Source organism: Phodopus roborovskii, unplaced genomic scaffold, assembly GCF_943737965.1.
Source record: "Phodopus roborovskii unplaced genomic scaffold, PHOROB, whole genome shotgun sequence".
NCBI lineage: Eukaryota > Metazoa > Chordata > Mammalia > Rodentia > Cricetidae > Phodopus > Phodopus roborovskii.
The window spans coordinates 144,616-168,588 of NW_026126637.1; the positions used below are offsets into that span (position 1 = coordinate 144,616).

The 23,973-nt window shown below is 39.5% G+C and overlaps 3 protein-coding genes across 6 annotated transcripts in view; all 3 read right to left on the reverse strand.

Moving 5' to 3' along the window:
- Positions 1–8,916, reverse strand: part of LOC127239084 (zinc finger protein 54-like) — a 27,837-nt gene extending 18,921 nt beyond the window's left edge. Inside the window, 2 exon segments of the mRNA XM_051207877.1 lie at positions 7,169–7,254; positions 8,829–8,916. The gene's annotated coding sequence lies outside the window, so the exon portion shown is untranslated.
- Positions 1–10,584, reverse strand: part of LOC127239085 (zinc finger protein 54-like) — a 12,105-nt gene extending 1,521 nt beyond the window's left edge. Inside the window, exons 1-4 of the mRNA XM_051207878.1 lie at positions 10,385–10,584; positions 8,829–8,934; positions 2,951–3,077; positions 461–1,105 (exon numbers count right to left, since the gene is read on the reverse strand). Of these exons, the coding sequence (XP_051063835.1) occupies positions 461–1,105; positions 2,951–3,077; positions 8,829–8,934; positions 10,385–10,584 (1,078 nt within the window). The remainder of the gene's footprint in view (positions 1–460; positions 1,106–2,950; positions 3,078–8,828; positions 8,935–10,384) is intronic.
- The window catches only part of LOC127239115 (zinc finger protein 54-like), a 101,987-nt gene that overhangs the window by 51,279 nt on the left and 26,735 nt on the right, over positions 1–23,973 (reverse strand). The window contains exons 1-5 of one of the 4 annotated variants that reach the window (XM_051207904.1): positions 22,641–22,798; positions 20,952–21,037; positions 18,580–18,670; positions 16,313–16,439; positions 12,451–14,686 (exon numbers count right to left, since the gene is read on the reverse strand). In XM_051207904.1, the coding sequence (XP_051063861.1) occupies positions 12,702–14,686; positions 16,313–16,439; positions 18,580–18,609 (2,142 nt within the window). In that variant the 5' untranslated portion in view covers positions 18,610–18,670; positions 20,952–21,037; positions 22,641–22,798 and the 3' untranslated portion in view covers positions 12,451–12,701. Of the gene's footprint in view, positions 1–12,450; positions 14,687–16,312; positions 16,440–18,579; positions 18,671–20,951; positions 21,038–22,640; positions 22,828–23,973 lie in introns of those variants that run through there. The other 3 variants (XM_051207903.1, XM_051207905.1, XM_051207906.1) reach the window with 3 other exon arrangements.

Here is a 23,973-nt window from a genome sequence, read left to right on the forward strand (position 1 = left end):
TGTTTTTTAAGATCTGAGTGTTTTGTAAAGGATTTGTCACATTCCATACATTTGTAAGGTTTTTCCCCAGTATGAATTTTCTGATGTGTTCTAAGAGTTGAGTCCCAGGTAAATGATTTCTCACATATGTCACATTTGTAAGGCTTTTCACCAGTATGGATTCTGTAATGCCTATTAAGAAGTGATAATTCAAGAAAGGTCTTACCACATTCTTTGCATTTGTGAAATTTCTCTAGAGAATGAGTTCTCTGATGCCTTCTCAGTGATGAACGGTAGAGAAAGGATCTGTCACAGTCATTGCACTTGAAAAGCTTCTCTCCAGTATGGAGTCTGTAATGGCTTTTAAAGTGTAAAAGCTGTTGGAAGACCTTGCCACATTCTTGACAACTATAGTGTCTCCCAGCAGTATGCATTTTCTGATGTTTCTTGAAAGTGGAACAGTAGGGAAAGGATTTGTAAGGTTTCTTTCCAGTATGCAATTTCTGATGGCTATGAAATGCTGATAAAAGATGAAATGACCTTCCACATTCTTTGCATTTGTAAGGTTTCTCCCCCGTATGAAGTCTTTCAAGTATTTTATGAATTGAATGCTGGGTAAAAGATTTTTCACAAATGTTGCGCTTGTTGCGTTTAATTGCAGTATGAATTCTCTCATGTACAATGAGACCTGAGACAGTTCTGAAGCATTTCCCGCATGTCCCACACCGGTGTGATGTCTCTCCAATGTAGATTGGTTGTTGCAAAAGACTGTATGCAGAGCTGAAAGAGTCATCATGTTCTCCCTGCCTGTGCTCTTTCTTTGCAGTGTAGACTCTCTGATCTTGAGTAATACTGGAGCACAAATTTAAAGATTTCTCACAGTCTTTGGATTTGCAAAGTTCTTCTCCAGTGTGCATGCTTTCATGTCTATCTGGGTTTGATGAGTCAACAGAGGCATCCCTGTGATCACTGCATCTGTAGTTATTAGAGTTTTCTGTAGTTTCAGTTGTTCTATAAAGTGCGCATGTGGAGGGGTCATGAAGAATATTTCCGAGCTCATTACACTGACAAGACTCCTTTTCAGTTTTCCCGAGTTGATGGACAGGATCACATATATAATAGTTCTCTAGAAAATAAGTACATTTCAGATTAATAGGGCTTGTTCCAGAAATAAACATGCAGTAAATGACTGTCTTCCTAAGTTGTCATTTAACATAAATGAACATGGAACTATTTAGATAGAGCTCCCAGTAATGGACATTTTTCATTCACTGTAATTGTATGGATTCTCACAAACACAGCATGTCAATCTTCAAAGGTCAGTGAATTATAACAGACAGCTCATCTTTCTTAAAAATCTCTAGAGAAAGGAAAAAATAAATGATGGCCATGAATTAGTTTTGGGGTAGAAGTGACTGAGTTATTATATTTAAAATACTTGTCTCTATCTTTAAATATTTCTTTTCAGGAGAGGAGTTTGATTGAACACCAGCTTCACCAGTGTTTACACTTCCTAAGTGATAGGCAATGAAGAGTACTGTTCAGAAGACACAATCCTTTAAAGTGTAGTCTTACTCAAAAGAATGACAGGGTTCATTTTTCTCTCTAAAAACAGAAAAGATTCCTCAAAAGTAATGGAAGCAAAGGCAGTATTCTGATAAACATCTCAAGCTCTCAATCACTTGAGGGAGGGCTGTCATGGGAAGCTATTGGTTGTTTCTGAATGCCGCTGTCTGAGTCACGCACACTACTATGCTCCTTACATTTCCTCACAGGGTTAACCTCAAGTCTAATCTGTACACTGACTCTCGGGATTGTTCCCCAGAACTGTGTGTGTATGTGTAAGAAAATAAAGGATATAATATGAAGACACATATGCAAGGAAGGCAATTACACAGTAATCTTACTCCATGGACTCACATTAGACTTAACATTTTGTAAAATTATTCCAGTGTGATTTCAGCAGTCATATAAAACTGCATTTTGTACTAGTAGTCACTATAATTCAGGTGTGATAAGACATGACACCTTCAAACAGGTACAACAGACAGGAAGTATCCTGGGTCCAGGAGACTCACTGAATTAAATGATCAGGAATCATTTGAAGAGGAATTAAACATCACAAAAACATCCTCAGCTCTGGCTTTCTCTTTCCCTTGCAGCCTTCACTGTTGTCCTGCTCATTCACTAGTTCACCCTAGTTGTGGTTCTCTCTCCTTTCCACATTCCAGGACAATCTCATTGTTTCCAGACAGGTGACCATGCCTGCCTTGACACAATAATCCACATGTTCTTTCAGGCAGCCCATGACCCATGCCAGAACTTTTAGAAAGAATAGAGATGTTTAAGACAGTACTGTGCTCAGTACATGAAAAAGGAAAACAGAGCAATTTAGTCAAGATTACTTAATTGGTATTTCTTCCAATTCTTCAGTATTTTTGTATTCTCAGTTTGTATATCTTGCATATTTATCACAATTAAAACCATGTCAACTGGGCTGGAGAGATAGTTCAGAGGTTAAAATCACTAGCTGCTCTTCCACAGATCCTGAGCTCATTCCCAACAAGCACAAGGTGGCTCACAACCATTTGTAATGAGATTTGGTGACCTCTTCTGGCCCACAGGGGTAAATGCAAGCAGAACACTATATAGATAATAAATAAATCTGAAAAAAAAAAAAAAAAAAACATGTCAATTGCAATAACGGACATGGAGCTTTAAGATATTAGTGGAAGCACTATATGCTACTGAGTCTACAGATGAATCTTGGAACCAAAATGAAGGGTGGATGACAGCTTTGAAATGGAAAATAGAAAGAGAAAACTAAACAGCATGAAAAACTTTTTTCCTACTACTAAACCTTGCCTTGTCTCCTGTTGGTGTTTTCAGGACCGCTTAACAGGTTTTACATAGTATAAAGTCAGAACAAACAAAAGATGGGTAAGGAATTCTAGAAGTATATTGTTCTCACCCACAAAGACCAGGTTGTTGTAATTCTCTAACATCACATCAATGCACAAAGCCCTCTGAGCCGAGTCCAGGCATTCCCATTCCTCCTGGGAGAAGTCCACGGTCACATCTCTGAATGTCAACGGACCCTAAAACAAAGAGAGTATGTTTTGACCATACTCGCTACCTGTAAGTGCTTTCCTGGATGAAGGAGACAGAATTTAGATGAGTGAAGATAATTACTCAAAAAGATGATTTCCAATACAGTCACATTCTATCATGAATGTTTTAACTCTGTGAAAACATGATGACACAAGAGTCTTGCAAGCAGTATATATGAAACAAGAAATACATTTAAGGTATGGACACGGTTATCTATGTTATGGATGCTGTGTTTATGTCCCACAGGAGACATTTCTCAGAAGGCAAATTCATGATGAGCAGATGTGCTTTAAATGCTATACCTGTAGATCACACTACAAGACTGACACAAATCAATTCTGTATGTACTTGGGCCTTACATAACTCTATTCTAACAGGCCAGTTGGGAATGTTTAAACTCTAGGTACAATGCCACACCATTAAGTAGCAAAGGTGTAGGTATGGAAGTCAGAATATATGAAAAGTAACAATTTCAGAAGTTTTGAATGTTTCACTTCACTCCCAAAGTGTTAAAAAAAAAAAAAAATTTAAGGTATAGCTAAGAGAATCTGTATAAGTGAAAATTTGGATACAGCTCATAAGAAGAATTAACCAAATTTTAAATTAATTAAATACCAAGAAAATTAAACTGCAAATCAATAAATGGGCAATGAAATAAATAGACACTTTTCAAAGATAGAAACGCAAGTGGCCTAGAAACATTGTGAAAGTGCACAAGAACCCAAAAAGGCCGCCATGGAAATGGAAAATATAACTCCTTGGAAATACTGCATCACCCAAGGCAGAATGGTTGTCACGAACTACTAACCTGACGATAAATGTTTCAGAGCACATGGAGAAAAGGAAGCCCTACTTGTTAGAATTCAGGCATCTGTACTGGCCTGTCCTTGGGTGCTGACAGGATAACACCCTCAGCTGCAGACACTAGGAGCACCACCTGTGCATGTTCACCTTTTTCCCTTTTAAAACGGCCCTGCGCACCTCCCATCCTTCACTCACTCTGTTTCCCTCCCTCTCTCTGCCCCATCCCTCCCTACTCTTTTCTCCAGAGGCTGGTATCCCTCTCTTTCACTTTCTGCTTTTCATGGTCCCTCTCCCCAATAGAAACCCCTCTGCTTGAATCCTTTCGTATGGTGTCTTCCTCTCACACACTGCTTTTCTTAAATTACAACATTACTCACTGTTGACGGAGAGGAGGGTACAAATTAATATAAGTTTGGAGATTATTGAAAAAAGTTGAAGCGAGAACTAACATATTTCCCAGGTCATTCTCTCCTGGCCATATATGCAGAGAAGAACACAGCCCACCACAGAGACATTTATGTCCCATGTTTACTGCTGTTTTAATCACCAAAGAAAAGTACTAGAATCAAAAGAATAAGTGAACAGATAAAAACTGTATAAAAAAACTTTGCAGGAAAATGGATGGACTCAAAATGTTTAATATTGAGTGCAGTCATACACTTTTAGAAAGGAGACACCACGTTTTGGGGGCTTGTGTTGTGGATAAGTAAATGAAAACACACTTGATTGTGAACATATGTAAGAGAAAGTGAGGCTCCATAGCTTTTGTTGCCTATGTCTGCTCTAACTGTAAAATGTAAATTGAGCTATCTGGTCTTTATGTCTGCTTAATTTCTGTGAGTGATTTTATTGTTTGCCTGATTGCAGAATTCTTCATAATAAAATTTAAAAAAAAGTATCAGAAGCAGAAAATTAAAGGCTCTTAATCTATCAAAGATTAACATATTTAGATACCAAGTGGAAACGCCCTCTGATCTTTGACATATTTACTGGAGAATTAGCCATTTCTTTCTGTTTCTCTTCTGTGAGTTTCTCTTTCAGGAACAAGGAATAGATGGCTTGCTGTCCTTTCAAATAAAGGGGGAAAAGAGTAAAATTAATAGTGAAAACTGTTAAAGAACAACATCAAACCACATGAAAAGACCCAAGCTGCCCCCCCCCCAAAATACAACCAGGTGTCTAGACAATGATTCCAAAGACAGGAGAGCACAGAAAGACATTTGAAGCTTGAAGAAAAAAAACCATCAAGCATACTGTTGCACAAAGAACACTACTCTCTTAAAACTGATGGATACATGAGTGAATTTCAAGAAAGTTACCAATTAACACAATTGATTTCACTAAAGCAGCATTGCAGATAATAAATTAGAGGCAAAATAAACAGAGGGGAGTCAGAGGAGTCATCCATGAAAACATGGGAAATAAATTTCACGTGAAAAAAACACAGAAATTGAGGAGAATTGTAAATCAATCATCCATGAGGAAGACAGCAAACCACTATTTCTCAAAAACAAGGAAGAATACTACCAATAATTCAAACCGCAGCTACATAGACACAAAGAAAATAAAAAGGCCATGAACAACAACAACAACAAACTAGCCACACTGAAAATCAAGAGAAAACCCTCAATTACATAAACAAACCCTCAAGTTAAATAAATTCAGCACGTGGCCCAGCTGTTCCATTCCTTGGCATATGCCCAAATGAATCAGCATCGTTCTTCACAAATACTCAATCAGCCATGTTTATTGCTGCTCACAACAGCTACAAAATGGAAACAACCTAATGTCCTTCAACTGACAAATGCATACTGAAAATGTGGTACATATACACTATGGAATAGCATTCAGTTGTAAAGAAAATTGAAATCATGAGCTTTGCAGCTAAATGGATGGACCTAGAAAAGATCATAAGGAGTGAGGTAACCCAGACCCAGAAACACAGACATTGCATGTTCTGTCTCATAGGAAATCTCTAGCTCTAAACCTTCAGATCTGAGTACACAACCTGGAGTGACTGCAGTAACCACAGGAGTAAAAAGAGCATGAGTAACAGGGGGAAAGTGATTAGAAGGTGGAAATTGAAAATGCAGAGGTGAGGATTCAATTAGGAGGAGACAGACATAAACACAGAAGGAGGAGGGTAAAATAACAGTAAGGATGTCTGGAAAATTAATAAGGAATCTATCTATTCCTTGACTATTATCTACACATCAAAAAAAAAAAAAAAAAAAAAAAAAAAAAAAGCCTCCAAGTCTCTGTAATATACATTTAGAGTGTAAATGAAAATTTCCCAACTGCCCCCGATGATGCTCCTCATAAGAGCCATAGAATTTCCACCAAAACAACCAACACCAGGTGTAGGAAGCCTGGTTTGAAGTTGCCAGTCACAGCCATCCACACCAGGGTATTGTTGTTGGTCATGGTTGCCTCCTAGAGTTAGAAGCTGTGTTCCTAGTGTTGAAGAAGCCACATACTTCACACACAAACCCCAGAGGACTTGAGATGGAACTGACTTTAAAGCATCCTCCCTGGCGCTAGTTTTAATGATACCAAAGGGCAACATGCAGCTTTCAAATGGAGGGAGCCAGCCAAGAGTCCTACCCAGTTATGACACCTATGAACCACAACACTGAATGATGACCCTAAGGGTGCAAGAGTGGCACACATACCTTGGTAGTAACCAACACCTTCTAATTAGATTAAGACCCTTTCAACAAGAGGGAGAACATGCCTGGTAGTGGAAATCTAGCCAGTTTCCCCAGGGCTAGCAAAGGCATGGACCCTGGAGGAGAACCTACAACCACTACTTTCTGAGTCAGCATAAGTCCTTACTGCATTCTAAATGTTTATCTTAATTTTCAACAGACAATAGGAGCCAGTATAGATGGAGTGTAGCAGGCAGTAAATATACTTCCTGATTTCTTATCAAAACCTAGTTATTAATTTTTATCATTTTTATAATATATTAAAACCAAAGAAATTAAAATGATTCAATAGTGGTGAGAAAACATCATCTGTCATGTGAATGAATAAGCATCAGTCACAGGCATATTCAAATAAAGTTTTATTTGACTCCATTATCAATTCTTCTGAACAAAGTCTTCTCATGCCCACATTAGGATAACGATGAGGAGATTTTTACCAGTGAAACTAACTCTCCAGAATTATTGCTACTGAAACAGAAGGAGGACAAACTGATTTCATGTCCCCCTGTCTCCCTTTCACAGTCACTTACCACCTTTCCACCCCTACAACAATCCCTCCACCACACCTGCATCCTTAGCCACTGTCCCCTCTCTCCTTCCAGGCCTCTTTGTTCTGCTGCACAGGTGAGCAGGTCTGGGTGATCAGTGAGCCCTGCACAGGAGAAAGAGATTGTTCAGGAAGCCCCTGGATGTCTAACACAGTATTGTGCTCCGTAGATGAAGGGAACAGTAAATACAGGATTATACAAATGAGTCCCCAACTCTGCTGCACTGTCAGAACACTGAAAATAATTAGAAAGCAGTTTTGATTATCATAACTTTAATCCCACTTCCAATCACAGCTCAGTCAAAACTCAGAGGAAGAAATGGTCCTGAATGATTAGGAAGAGATTATCATATACTAATGAGGTTCTGAATTTAACATGGAACAATAATGATGGAGCCTTACACCTCCCAAAGGACACACATGAAGAGGGAACATCTCATGAATATTTTCTTTTTTTCCTTTGAGGATTTCACTTTATTCTGTGGGATGTGAGATTTCATGCACACAAAGCTCACACACCTGCAGATTAGTTTGTCATGAAATACTGGGGAGGAGCAAGGGAGACTGCAAGCAAACAATTCTTAGACCCAGAAACCACACTGCTGCAATATCCAGTCCCAGTATAAAGCCCTCAGCAGAGGGTCCAGGCACTGCCCCTCCTCCTCAACAGACCACAATAGAAAAGCAACAGTTTAAATCCTCCTCTTCATGCACACCTTTAATCCTAGCACTTGGGAGGCAGAGGTGGATGGAACTCTTGTATTTTCCACTCCAACCTGGTCTACATGGTGAGGTCTGCTCCAGAAAGAGCAACACTGTTGAGCTCACGTCTCAAACACCAGAATCAAAATATACGTTTGGTCATGTGTCCATGGACACAGTGCTTTTCTTAGACTAAAAACTATTGTAACTATTCAAAAGATGCTTTATATTATTATTCTATACTGCAAGGCATTCGAATTTCTTTTTTCCTTTCTATTTTCCCATGAAAGGTTTTTTGTTTTTGTTTTTTTTTTTTTGGCTGTCCTTGATGTCACTATGTACACCTTACCAGGCTCAAACTGTCGGTGATCCACCTGCCTCAGCCTTCTGCATGTTGGCATTAAAGGTGTGTGTCACCAGGCCTGGCAAAGTCACTTTTCAGAATGCTGCATTTACATATCAGTGTACATATGTCTCAGGCAGAAAATGAATAATGCAGAAAAGTATACTTTTAAAAGTTAATGTTAACAAATATACTGTGCAACTTGTAAATACACACACACACTCTCTCTCTTTCGGTTCAATGAAATTTCAGGTGCTCCTTTCATGACTATTATCCAAAAGCTCTCTGCGAATCCAAGTCTCTAGGTAAATGTGCCACTCTCTTGCACATGGAAGTAACACGTAAATTAGTATGGATGACTATAAATTTCAAGAGGTTTTCACCATAGCAAAAAGAATTATGCTTGCAAATCTCACCAAATAAATCATAATGTTCAATTAGATTATTTGTACATGAATATTTTGGCAATCAGAAGACCAATTGAAAAACACCAGGCCTATTACATGTGGTCTAAAATACACCAAGGGAAGACATCCATAGCAGAATTTCAGAAGGCTTCCTGATGAACAGCAAGGAAATTGCTCCCATCCCTGGTCCCCTCCCTCCTGGGTCCCAGCCCCGCAGCTCCTCTCACCTGGGAGGTTCCAGGGCCGCCGGGCTGCTGTTCCCGCCACTGCGCTGCTGACTGTGACTTTCCCAGGCCGCCCGGCGCGGAGACTGCGACTCCGGAATTTTTAGGTCTGGTAAAAACACGATGGATCTTCATCCCCTAGTTCCACACCACAGGGCTCCTTCCTGCAGCATTGCCAAATTGATTGGAGCAGCTTCTCCTGGGCCCTCCCACTTAAAATCCATTTCCGGTTACCTAGCTTTTGCAAAACCGCTTACCGCAGACTCGGGTTTTGTTTGTTTGTCTTGTTTTTCCGAAGTCCACTTTTCCCTTAATAACCTCTGATTAGACCATTGTTCCTGCCAGCCACATCGGAATTCCTCCCTCTCAGTCTGCCTTTCACACAGCTGCCTTGGACCCGCTCTGCACAGACTCCCCACAGGCTTGCAGCCAGACTAGACCGGAACTGCATCCAAGAGGACGCTGCACCCTGGTATCTCACCCCACAGTGAGTTCTGAATCCTTCAGACAAAAGACAGGCAGCCTAACCTCGACTTGACTACCAGCCTCCTGGACTACAACTTACATTAAACGATAACAGGTTAAATTCAGATGTCAGATTGTTAGTTGGGGTCATTCTTGTAGGTCTCTGAACATTTCTCTAATGTCAGTTTTCTCTTCAAACCTATAATGGCTCCCTCCCTCTATTATAGTATCTCTTTTCTTGCTCTCATCTATTCGTCCCCCAACTCAATCTTGAAACCGCACCACCAGCTCAAGACCATGAGCAGCTCTGGATGCCTTCACATCACATCCGTAACACTGCACAGGGATGCTGTTTGACTCATGGTGAAAGCTTCATGATGGGGCCAGATGACTCTCTGATACTTGATTTACTTTTCATGGTGGCTAAAGATGTTGAACAATTTCTACACATTTTCGAATGCGTGTATTTCATCTTTTGAAAATCGCCTTTTTAATTTTTGTTTGTTTCATTTTTTTAAAATAGATTCTAGATATGTACCAAATTTCAGGCTAAGGTTCTCTCAAATTCTTTAGGCTGATTCTGCACCCTATGTTTTCCTTTCCTGTTCAGCAGAAGATTTTTAATTTCACACAGTTCATTGTCATTCTTCCAAATTTCTGGGCTATCTACAGACTTTTTTAAAGAATTGATTAGAATATATCTCACTGAAAATAAAAATAAATAAATTCAGATGGCAGCGTCCTATCGTCAACACAGACTTGGCACGCACAAGCCAAATACTGCTTGCTGTACGTTCTCAGGGGGAAACACAAACCCAGTGTCCTGGAGCCTCTGCCTCAGAGAGGGGCTCCAGACAGCAGGGCTGGAAACACTTTTCATATCTTTGATGGAGATGATTCCATAGCCTCTGAAGGCCGCTTTCAGTTCGACCAAACCTTTTCTCAGTATTCAGTCAACTCTGAGTGTTTGTGGAACAGGAATGTTTCTTCCTCTCCCACAGTAGGGATGTCTTTGCACAGGCCTTGTCCCCAGGTTGGGACACACGTCTTTCTCAATGATTAGTTCAACAACCTAAGTGATCTCCATGGCATACTTTTGGTTGAGTCCCTGCTGTAAGGCAAAGTTTTCTCTTAAGGGACTGCTCTGCTGCTGGGGAGTGAACTCTCCCAGATTGATGATTTTCTCTTTGTCAGACACACACCTGCTGGAGTTCATGTCCACAGTCTCAGTGATGCTTCCTCCTTCAAACAGAACCTGGCACCAGTGTCTCAAGTTGTTCCACATTTTCCCCATGTCATCCACTGATTAGAAGATTGAGAGCCTACTGTGCACAAGCTTCCACTATGCACCATAGAGTGTGCAGGAACTCCAAGCCTTGGCTTGTCTTTTTCTTTCTGGTTGATTCATCCCTGGCAAGCCCTGCAGTCTGCAATGAGGTGCCCAGGCACCCGACCGAGGACTGAGCTGGGCACGCTGGGCAAGGAGTGGTTGCTGCTTGTGGGAGCTGGGAAACTCAGCAGCCAAGACACACATGCTGGCCTCATCCAGTGAACCTGGAGTCAGGCAGGATGGTCCCGGCCAGGGTAGTCAGTGACAGGGTAAAGCAGAATACTTGTGAGTCTGCCAAGCAGAGCAGCCTATCTTCCTCAGGAAGGAACTAGGGGAATCCATCTGGGATGGATGCCCTCATAGGCCCTACAGCTTCCTAGCCTACTGCCCCTCCCTTACTCACCCCCCCCACCAGAATGGGTGTTAATCTGTACTGGTCTGCCCTTGGGGATTCTGGCAGGCTGTCTTCAGCTGCACTCACTAAGAGCACTATCTGTGCACATTCACTACTTTCTCTTTTAAAATGGCCTCACCTCCCATCTTTCTCTCGGTGTCTTTGCCTATCTCCCTCTTTCTCTCTGCCTCTCTTCTCTCCTGCTGCTCCTGTCCCTAGAGGTTGGTTTCCCTTTTTCCTATTCACTTTCCCCTAATAAAAATCCCCTCCACCCAAGATCTTTCACATGGCTTTATTTGAATTACTACAGTATGTGGGGGCTTACAGGTGTGGTTACCCAAGAATTTTTTTTATGTGCACATTTCAGAACTAGGTAAGGACTCTGTTAAATTTAATGCATTTCTCTGTCTCGTCCTGCGGGGCAGTCAAAGATGAACTGGGAGACACCTAGGGGGAATAGAAGGGTAAAGGAGGAGAAGAACAGCAAGTCCATATTCTGATCAAGCTGTCAAACTTTATTTTCTCAGGGGAGGCTTATATAGGACCATGGGTAGGATGTGAATGGGGTTTGCAAGTGGGCAGAGTGACAAGGTCAGTAGAAGAAATGCCCTGAACTAATCTTTAACTGGCTGTAAAACTGCAGCAGGAGGAATATCCTGAGCTATTCTTTAATTGGTTGTAAAGCTGCAACAGGAAGACTATCCTGAGCTATTCTTTAACTGGTTGTAAAACCACAAGCCTGTATCTAGGAATGCTCTGCTAAACATTCTGCTTGCTTACTTCTTAAGAGGCAATAATTTTCTATCTCAGAGGCCTGAGGTACTGAGAATGGTGATTGTCCACAACACATTTCAGTGAGGTAACCTTCAATGAAGAGCAAGACAGGAATTATAAGACTATGCTTTTATATGGTTGGTCAGGAGCATGGATTTTGTGATAACATAGCAAAATTAAGAGATAAAACTCAAGGACTTTCCACAGTTTTTGTGTTGTTAAATTTTGTCCTCATTATGTTTTCTTTTTTCTTTTTTTGGAGATAGGGCTAATGTAAACCTTGCTGTCATTGCACTCACTATGTAGATCAAGATGGCCTCAAACTCAGACATTTCCCCTTACCCTTGTCTCCTGAGTAAGGGATTAAAGGCTTGCACCATCATGCCTGACATTGTTACAAATCTTTGGATGTTGAACAAGATCAATGTTTACATGATAGCTTTCCCTAAGGGCTGTAGATATCACTTAGCATTGGCTGTTCTTTCAGGGGCCTTGGGGTTCAATTCCCAACACACAGCTGCAGCTCACAATTGTCTAGAACTCCAGCTTCAGAGGATCTGATAACCCTCTGGCCAGCACCTGCACCAGGTCATCATGGAGTGCACACACAGTAGAACAAGCAGACAAAGCACACATACACATCAAAAGAAATAAGCTTCTGCCACAGTAACATTTGGAGAGTATTATTTTGGCATAAACTCTGTGATATTTTCTAAGATTTAAATCTCATTAAAGGTTTTCACAAGTTTCTTATTTTTGTTTCTACTGTATATACTGTTATGATTTATAAGCAGGAAATACAGGAAAATGCTATGTCACATTATTTACAGTGATGATTTTTTCTCTAGTATGAATTTTCTAATGTCTCCTAGGATTTGTAATATAGATACAGGATATGGTAGTCTTTGCATTTTTAAGGTTTCTTTCCAGTATGAATTTTCTGATGTGTCCTAAGATGTTCATACCTAGTAAAAGATTTGTCACAGTCCTTACAACTATAAGGTCTCTCTCCAGTATGAACTCTGTGATGTCTTCTAAGATCTGTGCAACTGGTAAAGGATTTGTCACATTGCTGACAACTGTAAGGTCTCTCACCAGTATGAACTCTCTGATGTTTCCTAAGATGTGAGCAACTGGTAAAGGATTTGTCACATTGCTGACAACTGTAAGGTCTCTCTCCAGTATGAACGCTCTGATGTGTTCTAAGTATTGAGTGTTCATTAAAGGACATGTCACAGTCTTTACATTTGTAAGGTTTTTCTCCAGTATGAATTTTCTGATGTGTTCTAAGATGTTCACATCTAGTAAAGGATTTGTCACATTCCTTACAACTGTGAGGTCTCTCTCCAGTATGAACTCTCTGATGTCTTCTAAGATGTGAGCAAGTGGTGAAGGATTTGTCACATTCCTGACAACTGTAAGGTCTCTCTCCAGTATGAACTCTCTGATGTATCCTAAGACTTTCAATATGGATAAAGGATATGTCACAGTCTTTGCATTTGTGAAGTTTCTCTCCAGTATGAATTTTTTGATGTTTCCTTAAGCCATAAGAATGGGCAAAAGATTTGTTACATTTCTCACAGTTGTAAGGTTTCTCTCCAGTATGAACTCTCTGATGTGTTCTAAGTTGTGAGTCCCAGGAAAAGGATTTGTCACATTCCGTACAACTGTAAGGTCTCTTTCCAGTATGAACTCTCTGATGTTTTCTAAGATTTGCAATATGGATAAAGGATACGTCACAGTCTTTGCATTTAGGAAGCTTCTCTCCAGTATGAATTTTCTGATGTGATCTAAGATATGAGGAGCTAGTAAAAGACTTCTCACATTGCTTACATCTGTAAAGTTTCTCTCCAGTGTGAACTCTCTGATGTCTTCTAAGATATGAGTGTTCAGCAAAGGATTTGTCACATTCATTACATTTGTAAGGTTTCTCACCAGTATGAATTTTCAGGTGTCTTGAAAGGTATGAGTTCCAGGTAAAGGATTTGTTACATACCTCACATTTGTAAGGCTTTTCACCAGTATGGATTCTGTAATGCCTGTTAAGAAGTGATAATTCAAGAAAGGACTTACCACATTCTTTGCACTTGTGTAATTTCTCTAGAGAATGTGTTTTCTGATGCTTTCTCAATGCTGAATAGTGGGGAAAGGATCTGTCACACTCACTGCACTTGTAAGGCTTCTCTCCAGTATGGAGTATGTAATGGTTTTCAAATTGTGAAAGTTGATGAAAGACCTTGCCACATTCTTGACAACTAAAGTGTCTCCCAGCAGTATGTATTTTCTGGTGTCTCCTGAAATTGGAATAGTGGGCAAAGGATTTGTCACATTCCTTACATTTGTAAGGTTTCTCCCCAGTATGAAGTCTTTGGTGTATTTTAAGACTTGAATGCTGCATAAAGGATTTTTCACAAACATTGCACTTGTAAGGTTTAGTTCCAGTATGAATTCGCTCATGTTGAGTGAGGCTTGAGGTGGTACTGAACCATTTCCCACACTGATGTGGTGTCTCTCCAATGCAGATTGGTTGTTGAAAAAAAGTGTATGCATAGCTGAAATAGTCATCATATTCTTGTTGTCTGTTCTCTTCCTTTGTAGTGAAGAGTCTCTGATCTTGAGTAATACTGGAACACAAATTTAAAGATTTCTCACAGTCTTTGGATTTGCAAGGTTCTTCTCCAATGTGCATACTTATATGTTTATCTGGGTTTGATGAGTTAGTAGAAGTATCCCTATGATTACTGCATGTGTAGTCATTAGAGTTTTCTGTAGTTTCACTTGTTGTATAAAGTGCACATGTGGAGGGGTCATGAAGCACTTTGCCAAGGTCATTACACTGACAACATTCCTTTTCAGTCTTCACATGGTGATGGACAGGATCACATTTGCAATAACTCTCTGAAAATGAGTACAATTCAGATTAATAAGGCTTGTTTCAATTAATAAACATGTGATAAATGACTGTCTCCCTAAGTTGTCATTTAACATAAATGAATGTGGAACTATTTAGATTAGAGTTCCCAGTAATGGGCATTTTTCATTCACTGTAATTGCATGGATTCTCACAAACACAGCATGACAGCCTTCAAACATCAGTGAGTTATAAGAGACATCTCATCTTTCTCAAAAATCTCAAACTGGAAAAAATAACTGAGGGCCATGAATTAGCTTTGGGATAGAACTCAACAAATGATTATATTTAGAATACATGTTTCTATCTTTAAATATTTCTTCTTAGAAATTGATGAAGAGTTAATCCAATACCAGGTACACAGGATTCATTCTAAGTGGTAGGCATTGAAGAATACTCTTCAGAAGACACAATTCCTTTAAAGATTAAAGTCTTACTTAAAAGCATCAAAGGGTTTATATTTCTCTCTAGATAAACACATTAGAGTCTTCAAAAGTAATGGATGCAAAGAGAATATTCTTCCAGACATCAGAGGCTCTGGATCATTTGAGGCAGGTCTGTTATGGGCAGCTATTGCTTATTTCTATCCTCCACTGTCTGAACTCCACACACTGCTGTGTTTCTTAACTTTTCTCATAGGGTTATTCTCAAGTCCACTCGGTACAATGACTCTGGAGATTATTTCCCAGAAGGATGTCTGTGTATCCATCATAGAGAAGAATATAAAGGATGTAATATAAAGACACATATACAAAGAAGGCAATTATAGAATAATCCTACTTCATGGACTCACTTTAGACTTAAAACTTTATAAAATTATTCCAATCCAATTTCAGCATAGTCAAATAAAACTCCATTCTGTACTAGTATTAAGTCACTAAACCACAGGTGTAACAACATGCAATGCCTTGTTGCAGTTATTACAGCAGATGATCAGTTAAATGATCAGGAATTCTTTCAAGAGGAATTGAACATTTCAAAAATATTCTCAGCTCTTGCTTTCTCGTTCACTTGAAGCCATCACTGTTCCCTTGCTCATTCATTAGCCCATCCTAGTTGTGGAACTCTCTCCTCTCTACATTCCAGGGCAATTTCATTCTTTGTAGACACATGACCACACCTTTCTTGCATACAATAATCCACATGTTTTTTCAGGTAGTCCATGACCCATGGTAGAACTTTTAGAAAGAATACAGAAGTCTAATATAGTACTGAACTCAGTACATGAAAAGACAAAGCAGAGGAATTTAGTTAAGGATTCTCCGCTGATATTTCTTGTCAAATTCTTGAGTATATTCAGTATATCTTAAATTTTTCTCACAAATAAACTATGACAATTGCAATACAGACATGGGGCTTTAATATATGAGTGAAAATATTATATGCTATTGAGTTTATGGATGAATTTTAGGACCAAAATGAAGAGTAGATGACACCAATGAAATGGAAAATGGAAAGAGAAAACTAAATAGCATGAAAAACTTATTTCCTACTACTGAACTTTGCCTTGTCTCTTCTTGGATTTTTTGAGAATGGCTCAACAGATTTTTCATCCTAAGAAGTCACGACAAACAAAAGATAGGTTAGGAATTCTACAATCAAATTTTTCTCACCCACAAAGACAAGGTTGTTGTAATTCTCCAACATCACATCAATGCACAAAGCCCTCTGAGCAGAGTCCAGGCATTCCCATTCCTCCTGTGGAAAGTACACAGCTACATCCATGAATGTCAACAGACCCTGAAATAAAAAAAACATGGACTGACCAAGTGCTACCTTGGAAGTGCATTCCTGGATATAAGGAGATGGAATGTAGATGAGCAAAGATAATTACTCAAAAAGATGATTTCCAATACAGTCACATTTTGTCATGGATGTTCTGAGAAAATAGGATGACACAATAGTCTTACAAGCAGTATACATGAAACAGGAAATTCATTTAAGGTCTAGACACAGTTCTCTATCTGCCATGTATGCTCTGTTTATATCCCACAGGATCAGAGTGTACATGTCTCAGAAGGAAAATATATGATGATGAAATGTGCTTTAAATGCTGTACTTATAGATCATGCTAAAACACAGAGATAAATCAATCCTGTGTATACTTGGTCTTTATATGACTATATTCTAATAGGCTCAGCTGGGATGTTTAAACTCTTATGTCCAATGGCACACCATTACATAGCAAAGGGGTAGGTATGGAAAATAGAATATATGACTGATTTTATAGACAAGAGTTTTGTTTTTTTCACAGTAGCAAGGATTGTAACACTACTACATATTGTCTATTTTAACAATGAAAAATAAGATAAGTAGTCTGAGAAATTAATTTTATGAGAAACTCAGAGACATTACAAACAGAAAAAAAATCTGTATCAGCCATATTTGATATAATTAAAAATTTCCCTAAGAATACACATAAGACAACAGAGACAAATAACAATTTTAGAAGTTTTACAGAATATTTCACTGAACTCTCAAAAGTAATAAAAATTGAGGGAAGTCCAAAACATACATCAAAAAAATTTGCAAAGTAGAGTGAAAAGAATCTTTACCAGTGATACTTTGGATAAGGCTCATAGCAAGAATTTACCAAAAATTAACTTAATTAAATACTGAGGAAATAAAACTGCAAATTAACAAATGGATTAAATAGACACTTTTCATAGACAAAAACTCAAAATGGCCAATAAACATTGCAAAAATCACTCAAGATCCCAAGAAGGCCACTGTGGAAATACAAATTAAAACTATTTCAAAATATAGTCTCACCCCAGACAGAATGTCTGTCATCAACTAATCTGACAGTAAATGTTGGAGGGGATATGAAGAGAAAGGAAGTCTTATTCCCTGTTGATGGAGGGGAGGGTGCAAATTAATAAAGCTATTGTAGGAATCAGTTTGGAGATTATTGAAAAAAATGAAGAGAAAACTAAAAATGACCCAGCTCTTTCACTCCTGGCCATACACCCAGAGATGAATGGATAATGAAAATTGTATAAAATTGAGGTTTAAAGGATTATTATTTTTTAAAGTTTTATACAAAAACTGTTCACCTGAAAAGAAAAATATAATAAAACTTGGAGGAAAATGGACAGACACATAATATGTAACATTAAGTGTGGTAGAAGACATCCCAGTTTTGTTCCTATACAGAATCTATCTAATAATATATTTATATAGAAACAATGTATATGTGGTCACCGTATATCATGGAGAAAAGATAACAGGAAGGTTAAATTATCAGGGACTGAATGCAGGTAATGAACACCAATTATGAAAGAGGATATAAAGCTAAGTACTTTTCTAGTTCTAATTCTGTCAAAGGTTTTTGGAATTTGGATGGTGGATAAGTAAATCAAAATAATCCAATTGTGAAATATGAAATCCCATGTGAGGCTCCAGAGTTTCTATTCCCTGTGATGAGTCTAACTGTATAAAAGTACATTGAGTTGTTTAGCCTTTAGGTATGCTTAATTGCAGTGTGAGATTTTGTTCTTTCTGCTTGCAGAATTGTTCACAATAAAATTTTATGTTAAAAAAAAAAAAAACTATAAAAAAAAAACAGAGAAAAGAAAAGCCAGCTAGAAACAAAGCAATCTCAAGCCAGGCACTGATAAGTAAGAATAAGCGTCTCTGTTATTTATTTGGGAGCTGGTTGGTAGGGCCCCCCCCCAAAAGAGCCAGAAGAGCTAAGAGTAAAAACAACCAACAACAATATCAATTTGTAAATATAAATTTAAGTGTGAGCTTCTTAAAATCCATAAAAATAAAATATGTTTGTATCTACTAAAAAATTTTTTTTAAAAAAATTATCAGAAACAGAAAAGTAAAGCCTTTTAATCTATCAAAGTATAACATTGTGGAAAGGCCCACTGACCTGCGACATGTTTACTGGAGAATCAGCCATTTTTACTGTTTCTCTTCTGTGAGTTTCTCTTTCAGGAACAATGAATAGATGACTTACTTCCCTTGGGAGGGTTGGGGGAGAGTCAAAAAGGTAGAGTTAAAATTAATGCTGAAAGCTGTTAAAGTAACAATGTCAAACAACATGAACAGACCCAAGCAAATAGAAAGAAGTTTGAACCTGAAGAGACAATCATCATCAAGCATCCGATGAAACTATTCCTTTAAATTTGATGAAGACATAAGTGCATTTCAAGACAGTCACCAATCAACACAATTCATTTCACTAAAGCAGCACTGCAGATAATAAATTAGAGGCAAAACATATACAGGAGAGTCAGAGGAATCATCCATGAGAACATGGGAGTAATAAGTTTCATGTAAACAATAGATAAATACAGGAGAACTGGGAAGAAATCATCCATGAGCAAGACAAGAACCACCATTTCTTAAAAAGAAGGAAGAATGCTACCAATAATTCAACTAGGAACAACATAAAAACAAAACCATAGGAAATAAAAATGCTTGAACAAAAAATAAAAACTAGCCACATGGCAAATCAAAATAGAGAATCCTCAATTAAATAAACAAGCCCTCAAGTTAAATAAATTCAGCACTTGGCCCAGCTGTTCCATTCCTTGGCATAGGCTCAAAGGACTCAACATCCTACATCACAGATACGTACTCACTCATGATTACTGCTGCTCTGCTCACAATAGCTACAAAATGAAAACAACCTAACTATCCTTCAGCTGTCAAACTGACAGTGAAAGCATGGCACATATACACTATGAATAATAGTTGTAGAGAAAATTAAATTAAAATCTTGAGCTTTGCAGTAAACAGATTTATCTAAAAAAGATCATACTGGGTGAGGTAACCCAGACCCAGACAGACATGTTCTCCCTCATAGGAAATTCCTAATTCCAGATCTTCAGATTTGAGTACATTACCTGGAGTGACTGCAGTAACCATAAAAGTAAAAAGAGAACACTGTTGAGTGTGTGAGAGTAACAGAGACAGGAGTTACAGACATGAAAGGGGGAAATGAAAAACAGGGTTGAGGATTTAATTATGGAGAAGGGACAGATATAACACACAGAATGAGGAGGGTAAAATAACAAACAGTAAGGTTATCTTGAATTCCAAGGAATCCATCTATTGCTTACCTATTATCCATCCACCAAAAAACAAACAAACAAAAACAAAACAAAACAAAACAAAACAAAAAAACCCCTAAGCCTAAGTCTCTGTAAGCATGATAATTTCCCATCTCAGTTGATGATGCTCCTCACAAGAGCCATAGATTTTTCTAACAAACCACCCAGACCGGCCTGCTTTGAAAATGTTGGTCACAGTAGTTGTGCAAGAGATTCCCAAATATTACAGGGTATTGTTGTTACCCATGGTTGCACCCCAGGGGCAGAAGGTGAGTCCCTAGTGCTGAAGAAGCCACACACTTCAGATACAAATACTAAAGTACTTGGTATGGAACTGACCTTAAAGCCTCCTCCCTGGGGACTAGCCTTCATAGTACCCGAAGGCTGAACACACAACGTTTCAACGGATGGAGCCAGCCAATAGTCCTACCCAGCTACAACACCTATGAACCACAGCAATGATCTACACTGCATGATAGCCCTAAGGGTGTTAAGAGTGGCACATATACCTTGGTGGTAACCAACACCTTCTAATTGGATTAAGACTCTCTCAAGAGGGAAAGCATGCCTGGTACTAGAAACCTAGCCAGTTTCCCCAGGACTAATGAAGGCATGGATCTTGGAGAACTTACAACCACTACTTTACTAAATCATCATAAAGATATTTATCCTAATTGCCAACTGATAATAGGAGACAGTATAAATGGAGTATAGAAACCTGTAAATATTACTTCCTAATTCTTATCAAAACTATGTTGGCATTATTTTCAGGAACATGGACAAAAACACTGAAAGGTAGAGAATGTGCTAGACTGTGAAAGGTCCAAAATTCTGAAAACAATAAATAAACCCAAAGATATTAATTTTCAAAGATTTTTACAATATATTAAAATGATATTAATGAAAATGATTCAACAATGGAATGAAAACATGATCAATGGTGTGAATGAATAAGGACAGCATCACTCACTTGCATAGTCAAATACAATTTTATGTGACTCCATTATCAATCCTCCTGTGGAAAGTCTTCTCCTGCCCACATTAGGATAATCATGAGGAGATTTTTGCCAGTGAAACTCTCCATAATTATTTCTAGTGGAACAGAATGTGGCCAAACTGATTTCCTGTCTGATTTCCACATTCACTTGATCCCCTTTCCACTCCTTCACCAATGCCTCCACCATACCTGCTTCCTTAGCCACTGTCTCCTCTCTCCTTCCAGGCCCCTTTGTTCTGCTGCACAGGTGAGCAGGTCTGGGTGATCAGTGAGCCCTGCACATGAGAAAGACATTGTTCAGGAAGCCCCTGGATTTCTTACATAGTTCTGTGCTCAGTAGATGAAGAGAACACTAAATACAGGATTATACAAATGATTCCCCAACTCTCCTGCAGTGTCAGAATACTGAAAAAAATCAGAAAGCAGTTTTGATTATCATAACTTGAATCCCACTTTCAATCATAGCTCAAAACTCAGGGGCAGAAATGGTACTGAATGATTGGAAAGAGAATATTATACACACTTGTGTGCTTCTGAATTGATCATGAACCAATAATGATGGCTCCTTACACCTCCCAAAAGATATACAAGAAGAAGAAGACAGAACATTTCATGTAAATTTTCTGTTTCGTTTTGAAGATTTCACTTTACTCTTTGGGATGCAGGACTCATTCACATAAAGTTCACACACTTGCAGAGTAATTTGCCAAGGAACATGAGGAGGAGCAAGAGAGGCTGCAAGAAACGATTTACAGAGACAGAAACCATACTGCTGCAATTCTACAACATCCAGTCCCAGTACAAAGCCCTCAGGGCAGGGTCCAGGCATTGCAACTCCTCCTGGGAGAAGCCCACAGACACACCACTTGTCAACAGACTACAAAAGAAAAACGACAGTTTAAATCTTCCTCTTGATGCACATCTTTAATCCTAGCACTAGAGAGAAAGAGGTTGGTGCAACTTGGGTGTTTTCCAGTCCAGCCTGGTCTACAGAGCAACACTGTGAGTTCTGGTCTCAAACACAGCAAACATCAGAACCAAAAAAATACCATTTTGGCAATGTGTCCATGGGCAGAGTCCTTTTCTTGGACCAAGGAGACAAGAGACTAGTGTAGACATTTTTCTAATATATATGTTATTGTAAGTATTCAAAAAGATGCTTTAAAAATATTATTCTATATTATAATGTATTTACATTTCTTTTTTTGTTATCTATTTTCCCATGAAACAGGTTTTTTTTGAATAGTGCTGATTGTCCTTAAAGTCACTATGTACACCTTGACAGCCTCCAACTGATCCACTTGGCTTTGCCTTCTGGTTAGAGGCCTGTGCCACCAAGCCTGGCAAAGCCACTGTTCAAAATCCTGTATTTACATCCCACTGTGCATATGTCTCAGATGAAAAGTTAATTGGGGCTGAAAGGTTAATGTGTATGAGCAAACGGTGGAACTCACACAAAAATATACTTTAAGATTTAATGAAATTTGCAGGCGTTGTTTTCATGACTATTATCTAAAAGCTTTGGTGAATTCAAGTCTCCAGGTAAATGTGCCACTTTCTTGAATATGGAAGGGTATAACACAGGAATAAGTATGGATGACTGTAAATTTCAAGAGCTTTGTAGTTTCTACAGTAGCAAAGAGAATCGTGCTGGCAAATCTTCAGATACATTCAAATATCCTATTAGATTATTTTTACAAGAATATTTTGGCAATCAGAGATCAACATAAATAAACTGGTTCGTTCCATATGATCTTAAATATCAGGGAAAGACATCCACAGTAGAACTTCAGAGCCGGCTTCCTTAGTGACAGCAGAGAAACTGCTCCCATCCCCGGTCCCCTCCCTCCTGGGTCCCAGCCCCGCAGCTCCTCTCACCTGGGAGGTTCCAGGGCCGCCGGGCTGCGGTTCCCGCCACTGTGCCGCTGACTGTGACTTTCCCAGGCCGCCCCGCGCGGAGACTGCGGCTCCGGAGTTTTCAGGTCCCCGCGGCACCCGCCGTGCCCTCCGCACCCAGATCTGCAGCACAGGATTCCACACCGTGCAGGACCCAGAGCAGCGACAGGGGATGGGCCCGCGGCACTGCTGGCCCCTATTCATCTCCAACTTCCCGGCGCTCACTTTGTGTCCCAGCGTCCGTTTACGTCACTCCTCTAAGCCCTCCCACTCGCCACTTTTCCACTAACCCCAGCCAATGCGCCACACCCTCCCAACCGCTGTTTCCGGTTTAGTGTCCCCGCTCCACTGAGACCCGCCTCTTCCCCACAGCTGCAGCTGTCAGGCTGCCCTGGACCCGCTCTGCACAGACTCCACACACGCTTGCAGCCAGCCTAGACCAGAGCTGCATCCAGGAGGACGCTGCACCCCGGATCTGACCCCACAGTGAGCTCTGGAACCTTAAGACAAAAGAGAGGCAGCATAGCCTCGACTTGACTGCCAGCCTCCCGGGCTACATTCTTACACCAAAGGATAACAGCTAAACTCAGATGCCAGGGTCCCATCGCTAACAGAAACATGACAAACCAAAACCAAACGCTGCAACTGTGACTTGGGGAGAGACATTTCAGGAACTTGCATTTTGAAAAGAAATAGGTGTCTCCAGAAATCAGCACGGCTCTCACCACTTAGATGGTGGACTTGTCGTTTTCTTGATTCGAACAAATTTGGCTTCTCTGACTCAGGCTTAAAGATTTTAGGTAAAACAAAATAAATAACTAAAATTTTGAAAATGCAGTGTTGAATTCGGAGACTCTCGCTGTCCCAGCTGCAGAAAATAAGTAAGGTATGCGGTCCCAGGCCTAAAAATGCCAGTTAAATAGAAAACTGAGGAAGAGGAGGAGGAAAGGAAATGAGAAGGGAAAGAGGAGGGAGGGCTAAGACACGCCATTCTCTAGACTCCATACAGCTGTTGTAATCAGTAATCAACAGCAACTGTACTTAACCCGCATTGACCTCACACTAGACCACAGTCAGTCAAGGAAAGGGAAAGGCTCACAGGGCCCCACCCTTTACCTCTCAAATGTTGTCTGTGGACGGATTGTAGGAGAAGAATCACTGCCTTTAGCTGCAGTCCTCTGCTCAGCCCAGCAGGCTCCTACACATAGCTCCAAACCCACTCACACATGGCCCTGGTTAATTTCAGTGGGTCCCAAGCAGGCACAACACTACATAATAAATAAATATTTTTAAAAAAAGACCTTCATTAAAGGCT